A 25,236-nucleotide genomic window follows, 5' to 3' on the forward strand; every position below is an offset into this window, starting at 1 on the left:
AGGACGAGATGGTTGGACAGTGTTGTTGAAGCTACCAACATGAGTTTGACCAAACTGCGGGAGGCAGTGGAAGACAGGACTGCCTGGTGCACTCTGGTCCATGGGGTCATGAAGAGTCGGACACAACTAAACGACTAAACAACAACAACAATTTTCATCCGAGAAATGTTGGAGGGTATGTATTAAAAGAACTATCAGGCTTAACTAGATAACCTAAAAATTATTGTCTGGACATTTGGATTTCACAAATACACATATACCATTCAGTTTAACCCAGCGCTCAGATTACAGGTGGGGGTAAAGAGTGGCTGGCCCCAGCCCCCGATTTTTTGTGATGCCCTCCCTCAGGGACTGAAGAGGGGCTTGATTTGGCTAAAATATAGAGGCGAGTAAAGCAGCCTCCTGTTAAAACACATCCCCTTTTGCAGAAGCCTTAGGCCCATCCACAGCATCAATACCACCTGCGAGGAAAGGAAATAAAGTGTGGTGGGAGGGGGAAGCAAATGCCCCCAGCCTTATATTTAAAATCATTAAAATCACATAGAAATCCCTACATTTCCCTCTATAATTCGAGCACAAATCACATTACTGCTTTGCAATGTTGAAAACAAAACAAAACAGTGACAACGGCTTCACCTAGACTGAGGATCCCAAGCATGCTCTACCCCAGGCATAGGCAAACTCAGCCCTCCAGATGTTTTGAGACTACAATTCCCATCATCCCTGACCACTGGTCCTATTAGCTAGGGACGATGGGCGTTGTAGTCCCAAAACATCTTGAGGGCTGAGTTTGCCTTTGCCTGCTCTACCTGGACCAGTCCAAGGAGCTCTGCAGGATCAAGGAAGGTTATAGGTAACACCCATAAGGTGTGGCCAGAATTCTCTTTCTGGAGAAATGCAAAGTGCAACCTGCCAGTTTATCAGACTGGTGAATGCAATCAAGCAGAGACACGTGGTGAGATAAGAAAGTGAACGAAACATCAAAGAAAGCTTTTTTTAAAAAAACAAAAAACCCTTCTTTCCTGTGTATATAGGTTGCCACCAACTTTCCAGAAGGCTGTGTGGAGTTTTCCCCCTACCTCCCCGGAAAAGAAAGATTGGATATCCTGCATAGGAGCCAACTCCTAGGGTGCCCCCAAAATTGATGGGGATTGCCATTTGAATGGTGTGCATGCAGGGTGGGGCTTACCTGCACCTCCCCCCCCATGCAATATTTTATTCGAGTTCGCACCCCGGATATCCTGTATATCATGGGATAGCTCTGTCCGTACAGCATAGAATCCTAGAAATGTAAAGTTGGAAGGGACCCTGAGAATCACCCCTGCAATGCTGTCCCATCCGAGGATCGAACCTTGGCATTATCAGCGCCACACTCTCACCAACTGAGGTATGACTCTTAATCTCAGAGTTGCGGGTTCGAGTCCCACGCTGGGCAAAAGATTCCTTGCATTGCAGGAGGTTGGAGTAGAGGACCCTCGCGGTCCCTTCCGACTGTACAATCCTATGATGTGTGTGTGTGTGTGTGTGTGTGTGTGTGTGTGTGTGTGTGTGTGTGTGTGTTGTCTCTTAAACTCTCCTCACCTAGATCAGAAGCAACGGTTCAGCTCAGGCCTAGGGAAAGCTTGCCCACGCTTGACTCGCTCTTCGTATCGCTTTCTTATTATAGGGCAAAGCCGATGGCGTTCAAAACACAAAAGCACAGATGGTCCGACGGCAAACAGCATCCTTGCCACCTGCGAGGGAGGGAGGGAAGGAAGGAAACGAAAAGGGCGGGGGCGGGGGGAGCAGGGAGGAAAGCCCACGCGCCCCAGCCAGAGATTTAAAAGCATTTAATCCCTCAAGAACGGATTAAGAATAAAATATAATGATAATAATAATGCGGTCCTGAGGCACAGAGCATCCATTCACCCACCAACGACGACGACGACGAGGAGGCGACGAGAGAGGAAGGAGGCGGGAGCTGCGCGCTTGGCGCCCCCTTGAAGGTCGTTTGGCATCTTCCATTCATTCCGTCTAGCGCTTCGCCACGCCGCCTCAGAAACAACCGCTGGGCTTTAAAAATTAAATTTTAAATTAAAAAGGAGGAACATTCTCTTCCTCTGAGCTCCCGAAACGTCACCCCTTCTTCGCAACGGGTCGACAAGAGCCCGAGAGCGAGCGAGAGAGAGCCAGCTCTTCTAACAAAGGAGAGACCCCCCCCCCGAAGGCGGGGCGCGGGAGAAGAAACACCTCAGCTTGGGCTTCTTTTTTCGTGAAGACGGAGGGGAGAAAAGGAGGGACCGGCCGCAGTAACAGGTACGGAGTTTGGGGAGGGGGGGTCGCAGAGAGGTAGCCTCGTATGTCCCCTCCCTCATCTCAGCCGTTCACCCTCGGAAGGACACATGGCCGGCGACAGGAGAGAGCGGCTTTCTAGCTGGCGCATGTTGGGCGTAGGTGCTTTTGGCCAAAGAGGTCGGGGGCTCCTGGGCGCCTGAGGGAAAGGCTCTCGGAAATGGCGAGAAGAGGCGCCTCGCCGCGGCCCGGGAGCCGCGTGTAGCCGCATGGCGAGGGGGCCCCCGCTGCTTCTTGTCGGGTCTGCTAGTGAGGAGAGACCCTCACCTCCACCCCAGCCAGCCCCCTTTCTTCCCGCCTTCGCTTCTCGGGCTGGCAGGCATTCTTCTCCCGCGCTGCGAAAAAGACCCGCACGTTTTGGTCTCTCTTTTCTTTCTCCATTATGGGTGGAGGGAAAAAGGCGCGTAGGAAGCGAATGCGTGTGACTCATGCGCCGCACTTATTTCCACCTCTCTGAGGGGGGGGCACCCACCGTAAACACACACACACACACACACATATATACATATACATACATACATACATACATACATACGCTAAATGAGACCCTAATGAAACAGTTTTAGCAGACCTAGGTCACTGTTCAGGCTGAGGCACAAACCACGTTACTAGAATGTAGTCCTAATAAAAAGAAACTGATTTGACGGCTGGCAACGTTGACATGGGAAAAGAAGGGGAGCGAGCAGGGAGAGTGAAATTCGTCTTTGTCCTCCTCACTTTGCAAAAGGTTCCACCTGAAATGGTCCCTTCCTTTCTTCCAGAAGCCCCTCCCCCCGGTTTATTTATTTATTTATTTATTAAAGAAATGGAATTGGGTTTCTGAATTGCTGGCAAGCTAAAGCTGATACTCTTGAATGCCAAAAATAGGGATGTTGGTGGACCGAAACCAAAAGAGGGACACTTTTTTTAAAAAAAATGACATGCGGGATTTTTTTGAATGGAACATATTGTCACTGATCTTCCTCCTTCTCTTTTTTAAGGCAGTTAACTTGTCAGCTGCTTAGGTACATTTGCCGTGGATGTATTTATTAATGCTTCACTGCATTGGCCCTTTTCACCAGAAAAAGACTTTGTCCCAACCTTGCTTGTGGCCCACTCAGGTCTAAATCTTGCATGTTGTTGCTTTCACAGGAAATTGAAATTTGCCCTTTTTTAAAAAGATCCAGTAGTTTCACCCCACTGCACTCCACCCCTTTAAAGCTCCACTGGAACATTTTTGTGCCTTTTGGATAACAATCATCTGTACAAAATGAAAATGCTGCTACTCTGCTCTGACTGATTCGGTAGGGCTCTGCTGGGTATTCAAGAGGGATGCTACAGATTACTTTGGAATTAATTATCAATTTCTTACGTCACTTGGCTGTATTGTAGTCCTTGTGCATCACTTGGAGACTGGAAGTTAACCGGTTTATAATTTGTTCAAATAAGTAACTGCTTCACTGAGAAGTTCAAGGTTATGCTAGGAATGCAGACCTGGTTCTAGCCTGCATCTGTATAGAGCTGACATCTTTTCCAAGTCTTGGTTTCTCTCCTAGAGAGGCTTTTTCTCTGTTCTATTCTTCTCTCCCTCTTTTGTGGTTAGTGCCTTTGCTTTTTTTTATCACACACCATCAGTGTCCTTTCTGCCATAAGCCATTTGTTCACAAAGCAGAGTTGTCATACAACCTGTTGCTATCACTGATTGCCTCCATGGGCAGGGTGGGGAGTAAAGATTGTAAATGCAGAAATACTGGGTGATGTCATATGAATTCCTACAGTAGGTCCATTGGTTACAGTGGGTCTGCTTTGAGTGTGACTAAACATTATGTAGCACCCCCTATAACCACCATACTCATTAGTATTATTAGCTTAATTTCAAGACAGAGTTAAACTTGCTGAAATCGGTGGAGTCCCAATTCTGTGCTGGATTTAGTCTATTAATATTATGATTATTGGCATCGTTGTCTTCAGCCTGCTTAAACATGCCAGATTATCATTTGATTATCCTGCCTCCCACTGGCCTCCGTCTGCTCCTTTTATTGCCATTTTAGTCAGGCCTCTTTTATCCTTGAAAATAGTTGCATCTTTTATGGTGGATTTCACCTTTCCCTGCCTGATTCATTTCAAAAAGAATGCTGAATTTATTATTTATATTTATTCTTGTGTTGCAGTGGTTAGATAGTGTTGGACTATGACCTGCAAGAGACCAGGGTTCAAATTCCAGAACAGCCCCTGCATCTGCAGATGTAGTAAGCCAGGCTTACCAGATTCTGAAATACCTTCTAAAGATCACCCCCACCACCTGCAACACAATGAAACCCAGAGTCTAAACCTACTTAACTGCTCCATTACTCATATCTATCCCGCCTGAAGATCTTTGGTGAAAGGAAGGCAAGGTATAAATATAATAAAATGCTCTTAAAGATGTCCCGTTGGACTCTTTGGGAGAGGGGCTTAGCCACTAAACTTTACATCAGCTTGCTAACACTGAAAACTGAACTTTGATAATGAAGTAGTGGATGGGAAGTGGCTGTTCAGTTGAAATCCACCACCAGAAATCCACCAACATGCTTTTCTTAGAACGGAAGGGTAATTTTCATAACGCTACTTGATGCCACATAGTTTATCTCATCTATTTAAAAACAAAGACATTTGTGTACGTACAGAGAAGAACATGCCAATCCACAATGTGGTTCTCAAGTCTCCACCATTCCACAACATGATTTCTCCCTTCTCACACTACATTTTTTGTGATCAGACATAAGAATGATGAGGGCATATTAATATCCTCTTTTTGCTATCATTTTCTCTCACTCTTAATAGTTCAGGCCTAAATAAATGTGGGCTTTAAACCACAAATTGGGCAAGAAAAAATATATTTAAAGCAATCTTCAGTTGACTCTATGCTGTATAAATAGCCCTTCAGTCTATATATTTAATGTTCTGAATCAAAGAATGAATAGAATTTAGGAGGCCAATGAGCTAGAGGTGCATGCGGTCTAAAGTCCTAGCATTATGGAAGAATTTTAATATCCTACATGATGATCTTAATAATGTATTTTAAGAGACTTGAATGAAACACAGTTTGTTTGGGTATCTGACCTTCTTTACAGTAGCTCTTCTCAAGCCTGAATTGGCTTTACATTTTGAGGTGATGTGAGGGTTTTATATTTGTTTACACTATGTGTTTTAAACGTTTTGATATTTTTTAAAAAATATATTTATATTTTTTGTCAGCTACCACATGCAAATCATTGCTGGCTAGTTGGTATAATGCTCCTTTCAGAATAAAATAATAATAAAATATGTCCATTTTGCAAAAAACGAGAACGGGATCAGAGAAATCGCATGTGAGCTGATAAAGAAGATGTTAATGAACATGAATATACATAATATTCAGTACACTTCCAACAACCAGTGCAGAATTAATTGCTTTTAAATATGTCTGTTCTGCCTTTGTGATCTCCCCACCCCATGCTTGCACCTGGCCCCCCTCCCCCCATTCTATTTTAAACATTAGGCTGTAATTCTGTAGCCAGTTTCCTGGGTGTAAAGCCTGCTAAACTCAGTTGGACTACTTCTGAGTAGTCATGCATAGGACTGCACTGTTACTGGTGTGTTGATTTGATATAGCACAGCAATTTGTTTTAGTTTGTAGCTGCATGCTGGCATGTGTAATCACAGTGGTTTCTCATGGTTATGCTTTGTTATCAGCACAGGGATGAATTTAGGAGCAACAGACCTACCTGGGGCAGCAGACTTAGGTCCCACAGGTCTCAGAGGGCACCTCTCATGGACTGGCTACTCATCTCTCCAGTCAACAAGCAAAGCAAATAGTTCACCTTTACTGTTGACAAGCGGCCAGTGTTGCATTTATGTTTGTTTAATTTGTGGGGAACTTTACGCCACCACTGCTCATTCGGTGATGTACATATGACTGTGAGTGATTGTGATCCAGACTCATGCATGCAGATTTATAGTCTTCTATGGCAAGCATGCTCTATGCATCAAAGTTATTAAATCTCTGCACATACAATAAAAAAGGTATTCAGAAATGCAGCAAATATATGCAGGGAGCACTACTGATGATTCTTGTTCCTTGGTTGAGGTCTCCATGCCTGATTGGGTACACTGAAGACCCTGTCCCAACAGCAGGCAAACCCTTCTCACTCTCGCTTTTTCCTTGAGCTTCAAATTGGTGTTGGGGACAAGATGGATAAACAGTCACAGAAGACTCTTACTCGCAGGAGTACAACTTCATGGTTCAGTATGGAGTTGGGCTTGGTGTTAGCACAGAGTGCTTAATAAGCACACCAAAGGCTTCTTCTGTGTTTGGCTGACAGAGAAGGGTTTTTTCCCAGAGGTTAGAAAAATTAGCAACATCATATATTTTTGAGTTCAATCTGTCCCTTTCCCAAGCCTGGCAAAGAGAAGTTGCAAAGGAGAACTATGCACTTGAATCGATTTGCATTTTCTCCCCTTGATGGTGCATGGGATTTGCCCAAAGCTAAATGCAGCGAGAACAGTCAGATTAGAGTTTAATGATTCCTGATCTTTTTATCAACCTGGTAGTAGGAAACCAGTTTCTGAACATGTGCAGTGTGGTTTGTTGGAACTCTCTCTTTTTTTAAAACAGTTGAATAGAACATCCTGTTTATGTCTCCAAACAGAGCATGCGTGTGTGGCCCGGGGGTGGGTGGGAGAAGTAGGGTTGCAGTAGCAGGCCAGGCCTTTGACTTTTACACATTCAGTATACCCTATCGGTGCAAAATGAAAGCCCACACCTATCAGAAAATTCTCTTTGCTGTTTCTCAGTCCTTTTCAAACTTAGAAAACATACCCTTTCTGCATATATGCAGTATGGCTAATAGGTGATTCATCAGTGGCAGTGTTCAAAATTAGCCAAGCACATTTTGCACCCTGCTATTGGTCACTTGCAACCAAGGGAAGCTGCCTGGGCACCAGGATAGCGTCTGACATCTCCACCATCTGGAAGTGCATGCCTGGGGATCTTTGGAACGTGACTGTTTTCACACACTAATACCACATCCTGCAGAATTTCTATTCGTTGTATGTTATCTGCACAATCAGAATGAATTTCAGGAACCAAAATGCTTTTTCTGTGCAGCCTGAGCAGGAGCAAGCAGTAAACAATGTTATAGTTAATTGCCATAGCTTGTCTTCATTTACCCCACCCCACTGTTCTGCTCATTGTTGCGAAGAATTTTCCTACATTATGAATGATCTGTGTCACCGTTAAGAAAAAGAGGTCGGAACAGGCCAATAGATATGTGGACAGTCCCTGGATAAAGTGGCTTTTCTTATTTAAGTTCTCAAAAGTTCTTAACCCAGTTCAAGGTTGTCATCTGAACTTACTGATAATCAATCACAGGCAGTCCACCATTTGGAAAATAAGACTTTAGAGCCATCTTGCCCCCAAATGGCAACATTCCGTTTTGGCGACTGTAACCTTGGTTTATGGAGCCATTTGGCACCTAGCAGCACTGTGGTCTAAACCACTGAGCCTAGGGCTTGCCAATCGGAAGGTCGGCGGTTCGAATCCCCACGACGGGGTGAGCTTCCATTGCTCAGTTCCAGCTCCTGCCAACCTAGCAGTTCGAAAGCACGTCAAAGTGCAAGTAGATAAATAGGTACCTCTCCGGCGGGAAGGTAAATGGCGTTTCCGTACACTGCTCTGGTTCACCAGAAGTGGCTTTGTCATGCTGGCCACATGGCCCGGAAAAACTGTCTGCAGACAAACGTCGGCTCCCTCAGCCAGTAAAACGAGATGAGCGCCGCAACCCCAGAGTTGTTTGCGACCGGACTTAACGGTCAGGGATCCTATACCTTTTTTACCTTATACCTCTTGAGTTTCTAACAATGATCAGTAGCGTAATAATGGAATCATTAATATGCCTAATTTAGGGTTGCCATATTTAAATATTTCAAATTTGGACACAAAACTTGTTAAGCTTTTTTTGGGGGGGCAAAGATATTCAGACTCTTCCCCCTCATCCATACTTCTCCAATGGCAATTAGAGTTAGAGCATGTTCAAGGCAGTGTTAGAAACTCAGATATATAAGCTAATCATTTATATATCTGAGGAAGAGGCCTACAAAGAAATAGAAGTGCCGAAAGAGTCAGTGCTGGATTTATTTCTGAATATGTTTGCTATTTCCTCAGTGAAGCTTTCTTTCCCTTAAAGAAAAGGATAATATAATCCACTCAGAGCAGAAGTACTTAGATGGTTAAACAGTTGTAATAAGCTTTCACTTACTTACATCCATGTTATGAGATCACAACCCATTTGAAGACTTCCCTCCTTTTCTTTCTTTTTAAAAAGCGGGTTATATATAACATTCCTTATTGAGCCTGCCTGTTACATTCAGTGTGTTACAAGCAACTGTGTTTTTTAAAAAATCTTTTTCCTGTTGCTGAACTTTATCTTCTAGAAATTATCACCTGTGATAACTTACTTCCTTTCTAGTTCTTGACATGTGTTTTGTTTGAAAGGGGCCAGTTTGTAGAGTTGCTGTGGAACTTAATATCTTATGCTCATAATCCCATAGTCGGTCTCCCTGGTCCTCGTCCTCTTCTTTTCAAAGGTAAGGATAGGGAGAGGAGGGAACACAAAAGATATCACATGGCAGTCTTTACATAAAGGAAGCAGTTTATGTGAAACTAGAGCTCTAGGTCGAAAGGCATCTCTTAGGCACATAAATGAGCCTCTAGCAAGATCAGCCTGCCTATGAACAGAAAGAGGAATCCAATTTCAGCCTGTAAGCAAATTGTTGACTTCTATGGCTGAAGCTAGTACCCTCTAAAGAGCCCAGCTTTAAAATCTACCTGAACTCAGGTGGAAACAGTCCAAAGGAATGGAGGCTGAAAGTCTCCCCCCCTTTTTTTTAAAGAAAGTGATTTTAAGAGACCCCATAAGGGTCAGTGTAGGGTACCGGTTAGAGAAGAAGAAGAAGAAGAGTTTGGATTTGATATCCCGCCTTTCACTCCCCTTCAGGAGTCTCAAAGCGGCTAACATTCTCCTTTCCCTTCCTCCCCCACAACAAACACTCTGTGAGGTGAGTGGGGCTGAGAGACTTCAAAGAAGTGTGACTGGCCCAAGGTCACCCAGCAGCTGCATGTGGAGGAGCGGAGACGCGAACCCGGTTCCCCAGATTACGAGACTACCGCTCTTAACCACTACACCACACTGGCTCACCACTAGAGTGCTGGACTAGGACCTGTGAGACCAGGGTTCAAATTCCCACACTGCCATGAAGCTCACAGGGTGACCTTGGGCCAATCACTGTCTCTCAGCCTAACTTACGTACTTCATAGAGTTGTGGGGATAAAATGGGGAGGGGAGAACCACATACACCACTCTGAGCCTCTTGGAGAAAAGGTGGAATATAAATGCAATAAATAAATAACACCTCCCAAATTCATGTCCTTACACTTTTAACAGCCTTATAAATCAGTTTTTTTCTCATCACATTTTCCACAGCCAGACAAAGATAAGATGAACATTTAATAAGTGATGCTCGCTAATAGTATTATCACTAATTAGTTCAATGGCACATTTTAACTGTACAATAGTTGCTGCCATCATTATTACTACTACTACTTCTTTCTTTCTTCTTTGCCAATCAGTCATAGCCAAGTAAGATTGTCTCCCATGAATATAGTGTGTCCGTAAGTGACTGTGGAGGCCAATTCTGGATCCACACGTCCTGACACAGTGGGGACATAGGTTTCCAGGTGGGAGTTGATCACGGTGAGGATTTACGAAATGTGCCTTCCTCTTAGTTTGTTTCTCCCTTTCGTCCTGAGTTTGTTCTTCTCCAAAGTCCATGACTTATCCACCCAAACTTTCATTATCTGGAAATTATAAAACAGGCCTAAAGCATTCACCAGCTAAGTCAAATGTAATCCTCAGACAGATATTGTAACCTGCCAGCTACTAGGCAGTCCCCCTGTTCTTACATTACCTGGCAGGCAGCGATACCCCAGCGGACTGTCACACATAGCTGCTACTCAGCTTGGTGAGTTGCAATCCACTTAATGAGAGTCATCAAAACGAACCTCCAATATAGCTCCTCTTCTTTGCTGGTCTGCATGGATCATCTAAGAGGTGACTGTGTGTTTGTGGGGGGGGGGGCAGGAATGGCCACACCCACTTCTGACATGTGACCACTGGATGTTTGGTCAAGGATTAATGTGGCCCTTCGGCCAAATAAGGTTCGCCACCCCTGCTTTACACTGTTGATGGGATTTTTATCTCCTTACCTTCCCCCTGCACAATTGTCTCTGTTTAAAGGATTATTTACATAGGATTTTTGTCTATGCTAATATGCAGCCTGGCACCACTCCAGGTCTGTAGAGTAAATGGTGGCCCTGCCCTATTGACATTAAACAGCAGGTGCAGTCCAGGAAAAAGCATGTTGGTGTTACATGTGCAGCTGCATCCAGAGGAACTGCATTTGTTGTATTGGGACTGGAGAGACATGGGTTAAAATTCCCACACGGCCATAAATCTTACCAGGTGGCCTTGAAACAGTCTCTTATCTCTCAACCGAAGAGAGTTATTTTGAGGAGGAGGACATGTGGGAGAGAAGCATGGCAGCTGCCACAAAAAGGGCATGGTGTAAATGTAATCATTAGTTGTTAAGAGTGCAAGCATTAATAAAGTTTTTTCACCTCATACAACCTGCAGTAATATTTAATTTCATAATTTCGCATTTCTCTCAAAGTATGTACACATGGGAGTAGATCACTTTGCATGCCGAATGACAACCTTGATTATACATTGTGCAAAATTAAATACATCTAGATGGGGAGGAAGAATCTCTCTTAATCTTTCTCAAAGTTCTCAGGCTGCTATTTGTCTGTCAACAATTATATACTGATGGTAGAAATATACAAATGCCATTTAGAGCATTCAGATCACCAGTCCTAGAGAAAGTCCTAGCACCAAGTTATGTGTGTGTGTGTGTGTGTGTGTGTGAGAGAGAGAGAGAGAGAGAGAGAGAGAGAGAGACTTGAGAGGTTATTGTTTATTTTCTTATTCTGACTTTGAACTTTTTCTTTTCTTTTCTTTTTGCAGGGTTTCAGGCTCACATTACAGGTGCTACTGATCTCTAAAGACCAAGCAGGCTTCAGAATAAGTTCACTAAATCAAGATGCCTTTCAAAGCAGGCCTAGAATTAACTGAGATGCAGAATATGACAGTTCCTGAGGATGATAACATCAGCAATGACTCCAATGATTTCACAGAAGTAGAAAATGGCCAGATGAATAGGTGAGTAGTTTTCCACTGCCCCAGATTTACCATGTGAAAACACACTGTTTAAAAACAGTGTTTCTGACTTGAAACACAGCTCATGAATGATTCATTACTGAGTCATGTTCCATTTGAGAATGTGATTTGAATTTCATACCCAGCCTCTGTTGGGCATTGGCAGTAAAAACATAGTGTACCAATTTATTCAACCTTTAAATGTTGGCATATTTAATACAAATGTATAGAGTGCTTTGTAACCAACCAACCCCACAACTCAGCCTGGTCATCCAAAGCACAGCACAAAGGAAAAAGAAAAGGCAACAACATTCAACATTTGGGATTAGCATTACACACTATCTTAGATGTCTCTGGGTCTTTGACTACTTTTCAGTAGCCAAAATAGTGGCCAAATTGGTTCCAAACTAAAACATGGTTCAGATGATCCATTTTTCTTAGGTTTGAGGCATACGTAAAAGAGTAAACTTCCGTGTTGTGCAGGATTCTTCATTAATTTGGTTTACACTGAGATTTGGGCATCTTCAAGCAAGATTATTTATTATTGCATATTATTGCATATTGCACCAAGCACCAGTTTTTCTGCTGCTGAACTTGGTGCAGCATGCATTCTTAAATGAACGTGCTTGAAAGTCCAAAAAATCTCATGTAGGCCAACTTGATGGAAGAATGCTACATCAAGGATAAACCACCTGCTTTCGACAGCACATTGTACCATCTCTTGTTCTAAAGCAAAATTACTTGGACCCCGTATACATGTTCACGAAGACCATGCAAAAAACTCCTGGGACTGCGCCTCTTCAGAACATGGGTGAGAGTGTTGCTTAATTCATAGCACTGGTTTTGTCTTTCAAAGCCCTTCACAGCTTTGGACCAAGTTATAAAGAACCTCCTGTCTTGGTATGTGACTATCTGTACATTAAGAACTTCAGTGGAGCATTCCCCCCCACCCCCGTCATTTTAGGTGTGGTGAGTAGTTACCGTGGAGAGGACCCTCTTACTTGTGGAGTCCTCTCTCCAGAGATCTTTGCCTGACTCCTATTTTATTGCCCTTTTAGTGCCACCCAGGCAAATATGATTCTAATTTCCCCAAGCTTTTTAGATACAGTTTCAATCCTACTGCCTGTTTGATGCTGTTTTTGCAACGTTGTGGCCTTTAGCTTAATTGCGTATGCATATTTTGTATGTACATTTTAATTGTTCCAGTATTTTTGTAAACCACGCTACAAATAAGACTGAACCCAAACCCTACCACTGCTCAAAAGAAGCAGCTGCTCAGCTCATAGAAAACCAGCATATGAGAAAGAAAGGTTATAGACCAGGCTTCTCTTAGCAGAGCTAGTTTTGTTTTCTTTGCACTGTATAGCCTGTATGTGTTTACATATACAGACATACACAAAGGGTAGAGCATTCAGCATGTATTTCTCCACCTGCATTCTGAAGTGCTACAGTCCCAGGAGGTCTTGAGCTGTTTATTACGTTTGAGGCAAGCAGGCTAAGAGCTAAATAGGTCAAATGCTTCCCAGGTCCATTTTGAGTCAGGATAAAAGCTCTGTTTTCAATATACACACATACATTTTTACCATGCCTTGCTGTTTTAATGGCTTGATTAACTGTTACAAATGTTGCTAGCTTATTCTAGCAAATAAGAAAGAAAGAAACGCTTTGCTCACTGCTGTAACCCCAGATCTCAAATGTGCACCTAATATAAACTGTGTGAAAGCAGTATCTTTGCTAAATTGCTTTAGAGGGAGAAATGTAGAATAAGAAATCAAAATGTATCAAATTTCATGAAATGCCATGTTTTAAGCAATCTGAAGAACACAATATTTTAAACTGTAATGTTTTCATTAGTTCAAGTTGCTTATTCATATATTTTCTGGCCCCAATCCAGCAAAAGTTCATGATAACTGAGGCTGCAATCCTATGTATACTTCCCTGGGAGTAAGGCTGATTAAACACAGTGGCCTGATTGCTTCTGAGTAGCTATGTACAGGAACGTAACTTCGCTGTGCAATCCTAAAGACTGTTTGATGAAGGAATAACCCTATAAGTTTTATTGAAACTAATGGAAGAAGTTAGCTGTGAGTAATTAAAACTCCATTGTTTTCAGATTTAATTGCATGGAGGCCATGGTGTTTAATATGGGCCAGTTAAACTTGTCACACATGCATAGCTACTGTATATACTCGAGTATAAGCCGACTTTTTCAGCATATTTTTTATGCTGAAAAAGCCCCCCTCGGCTTATACTCGAGGGAGGCAGGCGGCGGCAGAGGGACGAGCGGAGAGAAAGGAGCCCTTTCTTGCCACTGGTCCTGCCACCCGCCTCTCGGAAGGGCAGGCACAGAAGCCGCGGTTGGGAGAGGCGCTGCGCTGTGCTGTGCCTCTCCCAACCGGGCTCCTATGCCTGCTCTTGCAAGCGGCAGAGGCGGCGGCGGAGGGACGAGTGGCCCGAAAGGAGCCCTTTCAGCTGCTAATTCCTCCTCCGCCACCTTTGCCACCATCAGCGGTGGCAGAGGAGGAACAAGCCGCCCTTTTGGGCTGCTCCTTCATCCTCCTCCTTCGCCACCGCTGACAGCGGCAAAGTTGCGCGTGTTCAAACACTTAAAGAAGCCCAGGTATTCCAACGCATGTGGGGCAGTGCTCCTTTAAAAAACAAAAAACCAGACAGAGCGGCGGTGGCGGTGGCGGTTGCCGGGGCAACTGCCCTTATGGTTCTAGAAGGAGCTCGTGAAGGGAAGCTGTCTCTCCTCATATCCTACTCCACCAGCCCGAGGCACATGGGGCTGCCCCGGACGGTGTTGCGCTGGCTGCAGATCCTCGACCTCAGCTTCCTGCCTATGCATTTCCATAGGTGAGGCCGCGCACCCCACCCCCCACCCCGCTTCCCACACCTTGGCCGCCCTGACACTTCCCACCATACCTGGGCACCTTGGAGGCTGAAGACGTACCTCAGGATCAGCAGGAAGAAGGGGCCTGGTTTGCTTTTGGCTCCCTGGGCTGCAAGCCCTGGGCTGCGTCTTTCTTGCTGTGTGGGTGCCTCCCCTCCTCCGAGAACTGAATGCAAATCTCCCACGGAGCTTTGAGGGAGCTTGAACTCAAGCCCTTTGATATGTGTGTGTCAAATGTTTTCAGACCGAAGGCTGGGCGAACCAGTGGGGTAGAGAGGCCCTTTGGGGGAGATGGGAAGCACCTGTGTTCTGTTGTCATCGCTGCTGGAAATAGATAGCACCAGCATCCTCTTTATCCATTGAGAAGAGGTTTCCTTAGCTTATATTTGGGTCGGCTTATACTCAAGTATATACTGTACTTAGAGATAAGTCCTGCTGAGCTTAGTGCACATAGAATTGCAGCCTTTAAGTCCAACTAATTTCAGTAGAGTAGTGAAACTTGTGCTTCACATTCTTCCATTGAAATAAATGGAGCTTATATGTCTTTGTTCTCTGTTCTCTGTTCTCTGTTCTCAAGGACTGGATCCAGATTTGACCATGCTTAGAGAAGATCCATAAAATCAGTGAGACTTGAGTTAGTAAATCCCATGTACTTAGCTGGATCAAACGCCAAATATGTATGGCATGAGCAACATAAATCCTGGTGGCAAGCACCCTAACATTACAGAAATATATTCAGTATAAAAGTATAAATAAATTTTTTAAATAATGAAAAACAAGATTTACAGTGCAGTCCACAAATGTATTTTTAATGCCTATAACTGGATCACACTGAAACCCCATCTCATCCAGCATTTGATTTCCAGCTGTAGCTAGCCTTGGTTCACAAGCACAATGAACTGCATTAGCAAGCAGGTGAACATGGAATTCATGGTCTATCCCAAGGGTTTCTTCCATCTATGTTTGCCCTCGTTATGGTCTTCTTGCAAGCATCTGACTGACCACTCTGGTGAAACAGGATCCTGGACTTGATAGACCTTTGGTAATACCACCTTTGAAAATGGAGGCTCTGTCCAGCTATATGGCTAAGGGCATTCAGTAGAGCTGTCCTCTGTAAATTAGTGTAAAAGCAGTGGCGCCCTCAGGGTAGGACCTCAGGGCAGATGCCTGGGGTGTCATTCAGCAAATTGAGCAAGAAGACCCCCCAAACAGAGCTGGGCTGGGTTGCTGCATTATTGAAATGCCACTATTCAAAGAGAGAAGCCCCCACAAGACAATTGAAGCCAGAATCTAAAATTACCCAGCAGATTACTGTTTTAATAGTTTTAAAATCCCTGCAGCAATCTAAAATAGCCTTCCTTCCTTATGGCAGTTTATAGGAGAGCTGAATCTGGCTCTGTACGTATATACTTCCCAGACTTAATCATTCATGCCTATCCCTTTTTGTGTGTCTTTTCTTTTGTGTGTGTACCAATCCATGTCGTTATCTGTATGATTCATTTCCTTATGGCCCAACCTTCTTGTACAACTGGGTTCTAGCTAGCTTAATTAAAACAATACACACCAACTCCATAACGGCTACAGCTCAATAATAGCACTAACGTATGTTCCTCCTGTGTATGCTGTAACGCTAAAGAAAATCCTGTTTGTTCTTTTTCAGTAAATTTATTTCAGACCGCGAGAGCAGAAGAAGTCTAACCAACAGCCACTTGGAAAAGAAGAAATGTGATGAATATGTAGGTTACCCTCCTTGCCCTCCTTGCACAAAGAGCCAGCCTGATGCCCTCCAAAAGCTGTTGGACTACAACTCCCATAATCCTCGAGCACCAGCCATTCTATCTGGGGCCGTTGGGAGATGAAGTCTAGCAACATCTGGAGGGAAACATGTCTGCTACCCCTGTCCTACAGTGGGAGCTGTGAGGTGCACACAGCTCTCCTTTGCAAACAAGAGGTTTGCTGTTCACGTCAGTTTGTGGAACAGCTCACCCACATTTTATTTATTACATTGATATTCTCCCTTCTAAAGAGCTTAAGGCAGTGTGCGCAATTCTCCCCAACCTCGAATGTTATCCTCATAACTACCCTGTGAGGTAGGTTAACCTAAAAGATATTGAGTGACCCAAGATCACCCAGTTAGCTTCATGTGGCTAAGTCAGGGCTTGAACCTGGGTCTTCATGTTCCTAGTCCCAACATTTTACTGCTACACCACACCAAACTCTTTTGAGTTCCACTGAAGTGAATGATTAAGCTCCTTGCTAGAAGAGGTCTCTGTAAGTACAGAGTTCTCTTGTCCTGGAGGAAGGCCTGTGTGGGACGTCACCACCCATCTCTCCACTGGCAGGAAGTCAAGACTTTAATGAGGGTATACCTGGTGGGCTGGGCAACCCCTTCACCAGCTCAGCTTCCTGCCAGCTCCACCGTATGTTGCTCTTGTCGGCAGCTTCAGGCAGGAACACCATTTAGGAAGGAATTTTCCTTTGTCTTCATTTGTTTGTCTTTCCGGGATCCTCTTTTCTCTCCCCCATCTGCTGCTTTTTCGTTTCCTTCTGGCTACATAGATCTCTCCTTTCCCTTCTTCCAGCATCCATTTTCTTTTGGCTTTTGGGGCCTACAGCCCTTGGAAGCCTCTGGACATCCCGGAGGGGGAAAGCTTTGGAAAGGGGTGGAACATGGTAGATGGGGCTTTGCCGAGGAGGAGGTCCAACAGGCCAACGAGCAATCCCAGGCAGTAGGCAATGCCTCTAAGGCCTTTCCTGAGCATAAGTCCTCCCAAGAGAGTTTTCCCTTTTCTAGAAGAGTTCAGTTAGAACATCTTGCACGAATGGCAGGTTCCTGGGGCCTCTGTGTGAAATTACGGGTGATATTCAGTCTATTTGATTTCAATGCATCTACTGAATGTATGACTTGGTTGGGTATCATCCTATGTTCTCTCAGTTACTTTCGTGGCTTTTCAGTTACTAATAATTCACCTCTTGCCACTGTTCCCAAGTGGGCAAATAATCAAATTATCTGACTGAAGGGAAAGGGTCGGGATGAGAAAGTATATTCAGAAAAAAGCATAGGATGCTTTTCAAATATGCTGCAAACCATAGGAAGTTTTATTCTTTTCTTTTCTTTTAATTCAACCTGTACAGATTCCAGGCACGACTTCGTTGGGAATGTCTGTCTTCAATCTCAGCAATGCCATTATGGGCAGTGGAATATTAGGTCTTGCCTTTGCGTTGGCTAACACAGGAATCCTGCTCTTTACGTAAGTCATCAACATGCAAAAGGCCTTGGGTAAATTTTCACTTTGACACAGACATCAATTTGGAGCGAGTGTTGATGTTCATACTCCATTTGTATGCTGTTTTAATAAATAAAATAATCTATTAAAAATAAGTGTGCAATTCACATACAACTTAAAAGGCAGCTGTTTAGCATTCAGGCAGCCCAACACACTGGAGTCTAGTTTCTTCTTTTTCACCTTCAGATTTATTTCTGTAGGAGTAAGGCAGAAGATTGCATAGAATCCCAAGCAATGGCACTTTTTCCTAAGGCTAAAGCATCTCTCAGAGAACAAATGCACTATTAAATGCCACTATTCTTATCTGATTTCTGGGGGTGATGTTCAAATAAGTTTTACTCAGAGCAGACCTATCAAAATTAATGGCCCTGACATGTTCATTAATTTCAATGGATCTACTCTTGAGTAAGGGACGCGGGTAGCACTGTGGGTTAAACCACAGAGCCTAGGAATGCCGATAAGAAGGTCAGCGGTTCGAATCCCCGCAACGGGGTGAGCTCCCGTTGCTCATTCCCTGCTCCTGCCAACCTAGCAGTTCAAAAGCCTAGCAGTTCCGTGCGCTGCTCTGGTTCACCAGAAGCGGCTTAGTCATGCTGGCCACATGAACTGGAAGTTGTACGCCAGCTCCCTCAGCCAATAAAGCGAGATGAGCGCCACAACCCCAGAGTCGGTCACGACTGGACCTAGTGGTCAGGGGTCCCTTTACCTTCACCTTATCTTGAGTAAGCCACCCCAGTTACCTATCTTTATGAAATTGTATTTAGGTGATCATATATTAAAATCACAGCATTGAAAACTAGCACATTTCAAAGAAATAGTTCTCGTTCTGAGCCAGTGAAATTATACCCCATAATAATGTTTTGAATTAAAACATGTAGTAGGTTGGTGCAAAAATGTTTTAATGCTATGAACAACAGAGGCTTCAATTCCTAACATACTTTCTTGAAAGCAAGTCCCATTGGATCCAGTGGGTTAGACTCAACCTGCAAGTGTTATTTGTGGAGGGTTCTACATTTAAGTTTCTCCATGAGAAACATCAGGTTCCTGAATTTAGTGCCTTTAGAAAGTGTCTGAACCAAACATTTCTTAAACATTATAAATAATAGGATTTTATCTTTGTTCAGTATCTATTAATCTATACTAGAAGAGTTTGGATTTTGGATTTGATATCCCACTTTATCACTACTCGAAGGAGTCTCAAAGCAGCTAACATTCTCCTTTCCCTCCCTCCCCCACAACAAACACTCTGTGAGGTGAGTGGGGCTGAGAGACTTCAGAGAAGTGTGACTAGCCCAAGGTCACCCAGCAGCTGCATGTGGAGGAGCGAAGTTCACCAGATTACAAGTCTACTGCTCTTAACCACTACACCACGCTGGCTCTCATACTAGACTTTCTATACTAGACTTTGACCTATACCTAGGGATGTGCAGCAGATTCAAACAAATCCCAAGCTGAATGGGATGCCTCTGAGAAATTCTGAGCTTGTCCGAGGTGAACTGGGATAAAAGTTGTCTAGAGTTGAAGCACAGTTTCCAACCCCTCAAAAAATCCAACAAACATTGGTGATTTGCAAGCCCCCCCAAAAGGATTTAAAGAAGTGAAACTCATGATTATGAGCTTACTACAGGCATAGCCAAACTCAGCTGGCCAGATGTTTTGGGACTACAACTCCCATCATCCCTAGCTAACAGGACCAGTGGTCAGGGATGATGGGAATTGAAGTCTCAAAACATCTGGAGGGCCAATGTTTGCCTATGCCTGGCTTACTATATAAGGAAAATACTTGGGGAGGGATGGGTGGAGCAGTGCAAGGGTGGGGAGAGGGAGGAGGCTGATAGGTCAAGCTTGTAACCAGAGGGAATTGTTTTCCCCAGACTCTTCCATACCAGTGCTCCTTACCTCTACCATCAAATCAACTTTCAAGGTGCTTAGCACAAAAAACACTGGACCAATCTGTCCCAATTTGGCACTCCTTTCTCTCTTCTGGCTGCAATTTTCCAACCAGTTGCCCACAAAACACTAGAGGAGATTAAGTTAATCCTTTTTCTTTTTTTTACACCCCCAAAGCTGTCCTTGTGGAAAAACCGCTGCTGCTGCTGTCCCAGTATTTGGCAGGTTGCATCTCCTCATAATGGACTACTATGCAAATTTCATTCAATTCTGCCAGAGAGGGTGGGGAAAACATTATAGCCGTTTTAACATTTCCCAATAATGAATGCTTATTAGATGCATTTTGGCAAGCCATCCATAATGTTTGCCTTTGGTCATTGGTAGGTCCCAACTCATCATTTGAGAATTCTTTTCTGGAGCAAAATATATTTCCTCTATATAAGTTCCAGTATCTTAGCAGCATCTGAAGGAGCAAACCTGAAAAGTTTTAATTGCATATAGGAGTGAACTACTTAAGCTTTAAGTGTTAGAAACACGGGTTCTTTCAATCTTCCAGAAGTGCCAAAGAGTATAAAGGAACATTGCATTCACAGTCTTAAAAAAAAACACCTTTGTGAAGCAGTTTTACAGCTTCCCTGAAAAAGATGTCTCTTGTAAACAAGACAGATTTTATAGATTAAAGATAGAGCAGTGGCCACCCTCGAAAAACATAAAAATAGTTTCTGCTCCAGAGACATGTTATATATATATATTAATAAAGTTTGATTTTTTAAAAAGTATTTTAGAACATCCTATTAGTATGAACATAGAGAAGAAACCAGACTGTGGTTGAAATCCTGTGTACATTTTCTTGGGAATAAATCCTCTTGAATACAATGGGGCTTACTTCTGAGTAAATATACATATTGTACTGTGTGGGCAGATTACAGAGAGAAGGAGCCTTGTGCAAGCCTTGTTGAAATGAATGTGAACCAGATTAAAATTAATAGTTTATTTAATGGGCAGGAGAGTTTCTGCCTGAAATGCACCCTTTGCCACTACAGTGGTACCTCGGGTTACAAATGCTTCAGGTTACATACACTTCAGGTTACAGACTCCGCTAACCCAGAAATAGTGTTTCAGGTTAAGAACTTTGCTTCAGGATGAGAACAGAAATCGTGCGGTGGTGGCACAGCGGCAGCAGGAGGCCCCATTAGCTAATGTGGTGCTTCAGGTTAAGAACAGTTTCAGGTTAAGAACGGACCTCTGGAACGAATCAAGTACTTAACCTGAGGTACCACTGTACATTGTTTTTAAAAAATAAATTCCAGTACCACACTGGAGAAATTCAAGAAATTCAATATGTGCTACTCAGTACCCAGAGTCATTGTTGAGTATCTAATATTTGTTACAAAGGAACCACAAACTGCTTCGCAGTCAAGGATAAATGTATGTTAGGAGTTATTTTAACACTGTAACCAAAAAAAACCAACAACACCAAATCTTTGTTTCCAAGGGAAGCTGTGGCTACATTGCAGTGTATCAAAAGCTGGGTTACTAGAGCTATAGCTGTTGGAATGAAGCTTTTTTAAAAATTGAGCTCAAGAATCTACCCGGAATATTCAAGGTGATTCACACATTTCCAGATCACATAGGGAGTGAAAGAATGAACTGGTTTGTGGCGGGCAGTCAATGAGGTTGTCCAGAGATAGCAAAATATCCAGCCCTGAACCTGTTCAATAGAAAGAGGAACTCTTTCCTGCCAACAACCCCGCTGCCCAGTTCTTGAAGGCAGCCAAGGAGAGTCTTCAGATGTGTTTTCTGCTCTGAAGAAATGTAATGTTTCTGCTGACTGTCCCTCGTGGTACCTGAAGCTCTTTTCGGTGGTTGGTCATGGGTGCGTAGGGTGGGATAAAGCCAAGCCCGCCATGCATTCAGGAGCATCTATCCTGGCTGGGGTGAAACTCTAGAAAAAGCTCCCCAGCAGGAGCATCACTGCCAGTTGCTGGGATGGGGAGGGTTGAGGCTGTGTGGGCACCCTGGTGGCAGTGCTAGGCTGGCTCTACCAGTGCCCCTATGCAGCCCCAAGTTCACCATTGCCTCATCCTTCCCAGCGGGTGACAGCAGTGCTATGGGAAGTCCTACTGCCTTCCCATTTAACTACCTCTCTGTTCCTTTTCCCCTGTTGCCACACTTCCTGAAAACAGCTTGGCTTGCAGGAGAGGGGGTGAGTTAAGGGGCAGAGAGAGGACTCCTTCCATTCTCTTCCTCTTGTTTTCTCATCCTTTCTGCCTGAGGCTATTTGGATGAGAGGAAAGGGAGAGATTGTGTGGAAAAGGAGAGCAAACAAGGAGGAAAGGGTCCTTCTTTGCCTTGTCCGTGCTCCCCCCCCCCCATTTTTTCAGCCCCCAAGCTATACAAAAGCAGACGTAAGGACAGGTCTGGCAAGTCATGCTACATTTTTCATGTAACAAATATTCAGCAAGCTAAGAGCAATTCGACCACAGGAAATCACCCAGTGGAACAGACAGCTGCAGGTGACTCACACAAATGAGCAACACTGCTTTTGAGGGCGAGGAGCTAGTAGCCAGCCTGCTCTTGGACGAAAGACTATGTCAACCTCAAGAACAGGGCTCAGATAGATGATGAGGTAAAGGCCTTCACTCGCGATTAGGCAAAAACCACATTTCATTTGTAGCCCAGTATTCTGAGAAATGGTGGGAGGGAAGTGAGAATAACTTTAGTATTTACCCAGTTTAACAATAAAAAATGACCAAAAGTTGCTGACTGCCCAAAAAAAGAAAACTCTGGCCTTCTCTTGGACCTTTAAGCTGCAAACAGATCCAGAGCAGGACTGTTACTGTCACATGTCAGCAGCAGGGCTGGCTCAGGATCCAGCCCCATTTCAGGAGTTTCCCTGCTGACAGTAGAGCTTCTCTGCTAGCCTACAGGAGGGTCCAAGGAACAACTATGCTCTATCAAGATCCATAGCTGTCAACATTTCCCTTTTTTTAAGGGAAATTCCCTTATTCCAAATAGGATACCTCGCAAGAAAAGGGAAAAGTTGACAGCTATGTCCAGATCCCTTCCAGCATAGCTGATTGGAAGTTTGAATTGCTCTGTTACACAGAATGGAGAGATATCTCTCTGCATCAAGCAGACGTGAAATTTACAGCATCAGTGATCAGTGGAAATGCTGGAAACCCAGTGCTTTTTTTTCCTAAAAAAATGTTTAGGGGTACTCTCATTTTCCTACTCATATTGAAATACTGCCCCTCAATGAGGCCAAACTTAGATTCACAAAATGTTTAGGGGTATGCGTACCCCTGCGCCCCCCCCGAAAAAGAGCACTGTGGAAACCCTAATGTGTGTTCCAGCACAAAAGAGCACGAGAAGGGTTTTTAAAAGGTTAAGACAACACTAAATGGCTTTGAACCTGACACGGTAGTTTTCCTGTTCTCCTCAAGTTACCTCAGAATGTTATGAATGCAAACTTAAATCTCCACCCTCCCTCACACACTACAGCCCATTCTTATCTGTTCTCACTAATAGGTGCAATGCTATCTAACACTTAACAGGGTGAGAAGCAGCACCTTTGCATTGCTAGCAGGAAATAAGAGCCATTTGCTTTGTACACATTTAATATCCCTCAGAATCGGGTGAAGAACATTTTTCTAACTTCAGTACATTGATGTTAAAAACGCTGAAACTGTTTGAGGGAAGCCTTGTGTGTTGTGAACCAGTTAAACGGCATTATCACTTGCACACTTTTTTCTTTTCCATTTGTGGAATAAATAGACAACAATCAACTAAAGAGAATGCTCCGTATATATTCACAGATGTATTTGCCACAAAATTAGTTCTGCGGATTTATTTTTTTTAACAGTGGTTTTTGACAAGAATGCTTTTGTTAGCCCTGATTCAACATATGAAACATGAGAGCTCTTTTGGTGCTGCAGAGTTTTCTCAGCTCCGCGGTGCATGTTTTGAATTTGCAGAAAGCCGGCACTGTTCATGTTTTCATACCATTCCCCGGGTTGGTACTGGCAGTAGTCAGCCTGTCTCAACCACAACCCATACAGCAAACAATCTGTTCATGCTGTTTTATTGGAAGCCGTGGAAAATACCAAGTTTATGCATAGCAACCTGCAGCAGATTTTGAGGGCAAGGAAGGACAGCAGATTAGAATATTGTTCCCTGTTCCCCTTTTTACTTGCAAAGACCATCCTGGGCTTGCCATGGGGAGCTCAGGACTAGAAACCACATTACTGTTTTGCAGAAACTACGACTCGGGGCTCTTGAATAAACATCTGTGACTAAGCACGAGTCACCAGAGACTTCTTCCTATCCAATTCAAACACTGGCCAAAGCTACTGATGGCTTGAACAGAAACATGATTAGTAGCAGTTCTTGTTAGCTTATTTAAAGAACTGCTCAGCCATTAGGTAATGTGCTGAAAACTCAGGAAAGACCGTCTCATGGCTTGGGTTCCCCCCACCCCCGCAAAGTACAACTTCTTGCAGTTTAGAGATCCAGTACTAACATATTATGCTAAGCTATGGTTCACCATTACACGCATGAGCTTCAGGGTCCACATGCTCCCCACCAAGACATTTGTTCATATAGCACAGCCACAGGGAGGAGATCAGAAGCTTTTGCTTCAATGAACAGTGGCTATTTGTTGTGTCTGAACCCAGACAAGCATTAGTTAAGTAAGGTTTAGGGAAACCATGGATTATAATCCTGTTTCTCTAAACCAGGCTTCCTCAACCTCGGCCCTCCAGATGTTTTTGGCGTACAACTTCCATGATCCCAAGCTAGCAGGACCAGTGGTCAGGGGTGATGGGAATTGTACTCTCAAAACATCTGGAGGGCCGAGGTTGAGGAAGCTTGCTCTAAACCGTGGTTAACACTAACCACAGTTCTTAGTTTGGACGGGGGGGTGAAATACCTACATTCATTTATTCATAGGCCTCTTCAAAGCCAATAAATATGCAAATCAATACAATGAAATACAATTACAGATACAAATCACAAGCTCAAGTGTAAAACTGGGTAGACATGTGGAGATCAAATAGAGGCTAGCCTGGGAATGGAAGTGAACATTTCCAATTTCATCCTCCCAGCTTCTGCAGTGGAGGGAAGGAGAAGGAGGAGTATGAAAGCCTGAGGTTTACCTAGGCTTGTTTCTGATATACAGTACTAAACCTTGGTTTAGCATTATATCTGAACACAACCATTATCGGCTTCTAGAATCGATTTTGCTAATGGGAGAGGATGTTTTCTTTCTTAAGAGAAATTCCGCAGGAATGATGCTTATCCAAAGTGGCCATACAAAGTGGTCTAACAACATCTGACAGATGTGCCAGGGACATTATTCATTTCCTTGCTTGAATACAAAGGACAATAGTCTGAATGGAAATCACTACAAGAGCATATAACTCCCAGCTGTGTCATATAGTTAAACATTTTCTTAATAGGACTCTTGTCTATTCAGACTAATTTATCTTGCTGGCTTGCATCAAGGTACTAAATATAGCTGCATTTGTAACTAACCACCACACCGTTTTCATACCATATTCAT

The 25,236-nt window shown here is 43.7% G+C and overlaps 1 protein-coding gene across 2 annotated transcripts in view; it reads left to right on the forward strand.

Moving 5' to 3' along the window:
- The first annotated feature begins 1,975 nt into the window (after window positions 1–1,975).
- Window positions 1,976–25,236, forward strand: part of SLC38A1 (solute carrier family 38 member 1) — a 40,098-nt gene continuing 16,837 nt past the window's right edge. The window contains exons 1-4 of one of the 2 annotated variants that reach the window (XM_081211702.1): window positions 1,976–2,295; window positions 11,412–11,606; window positions 16,157–16,232; window positions 17,632–17,747. In XM_081211702.1, the coding sequence (XP_081067828.1) occupies window positions 11,488–11,606; window positions 16,157–16,232; window positions 17,632–17,747 (311 nt within the window). In that variant the 5' untranslated portion in view covers window positions 1,976–2,295; window positions 11,412–11,487. Of the gene's footprint in view, window positions 2,296–11,411; window positions 11,607–16,156; window positions 16,233–17,631; window positions 17,748–25,236 lie in introns of those variants that run through there. The other variant, XM_081211703.1, reaches the window with a different exon arrangement.

The sequence above is a fragment of the Podarcis bocagei genome (assembly GCF_964188305.1).
Source record: "Podarcis bocagei genome assembly, chromosome: 10".
In the NCBI taxonomy this organism is placed as follows: domain Eukaryota; kingdom Metazoa; phylum Chordata; class Lepidosauria; order Squamata; family Lacertidae; genus Podarcis; species Podarcis bocagei.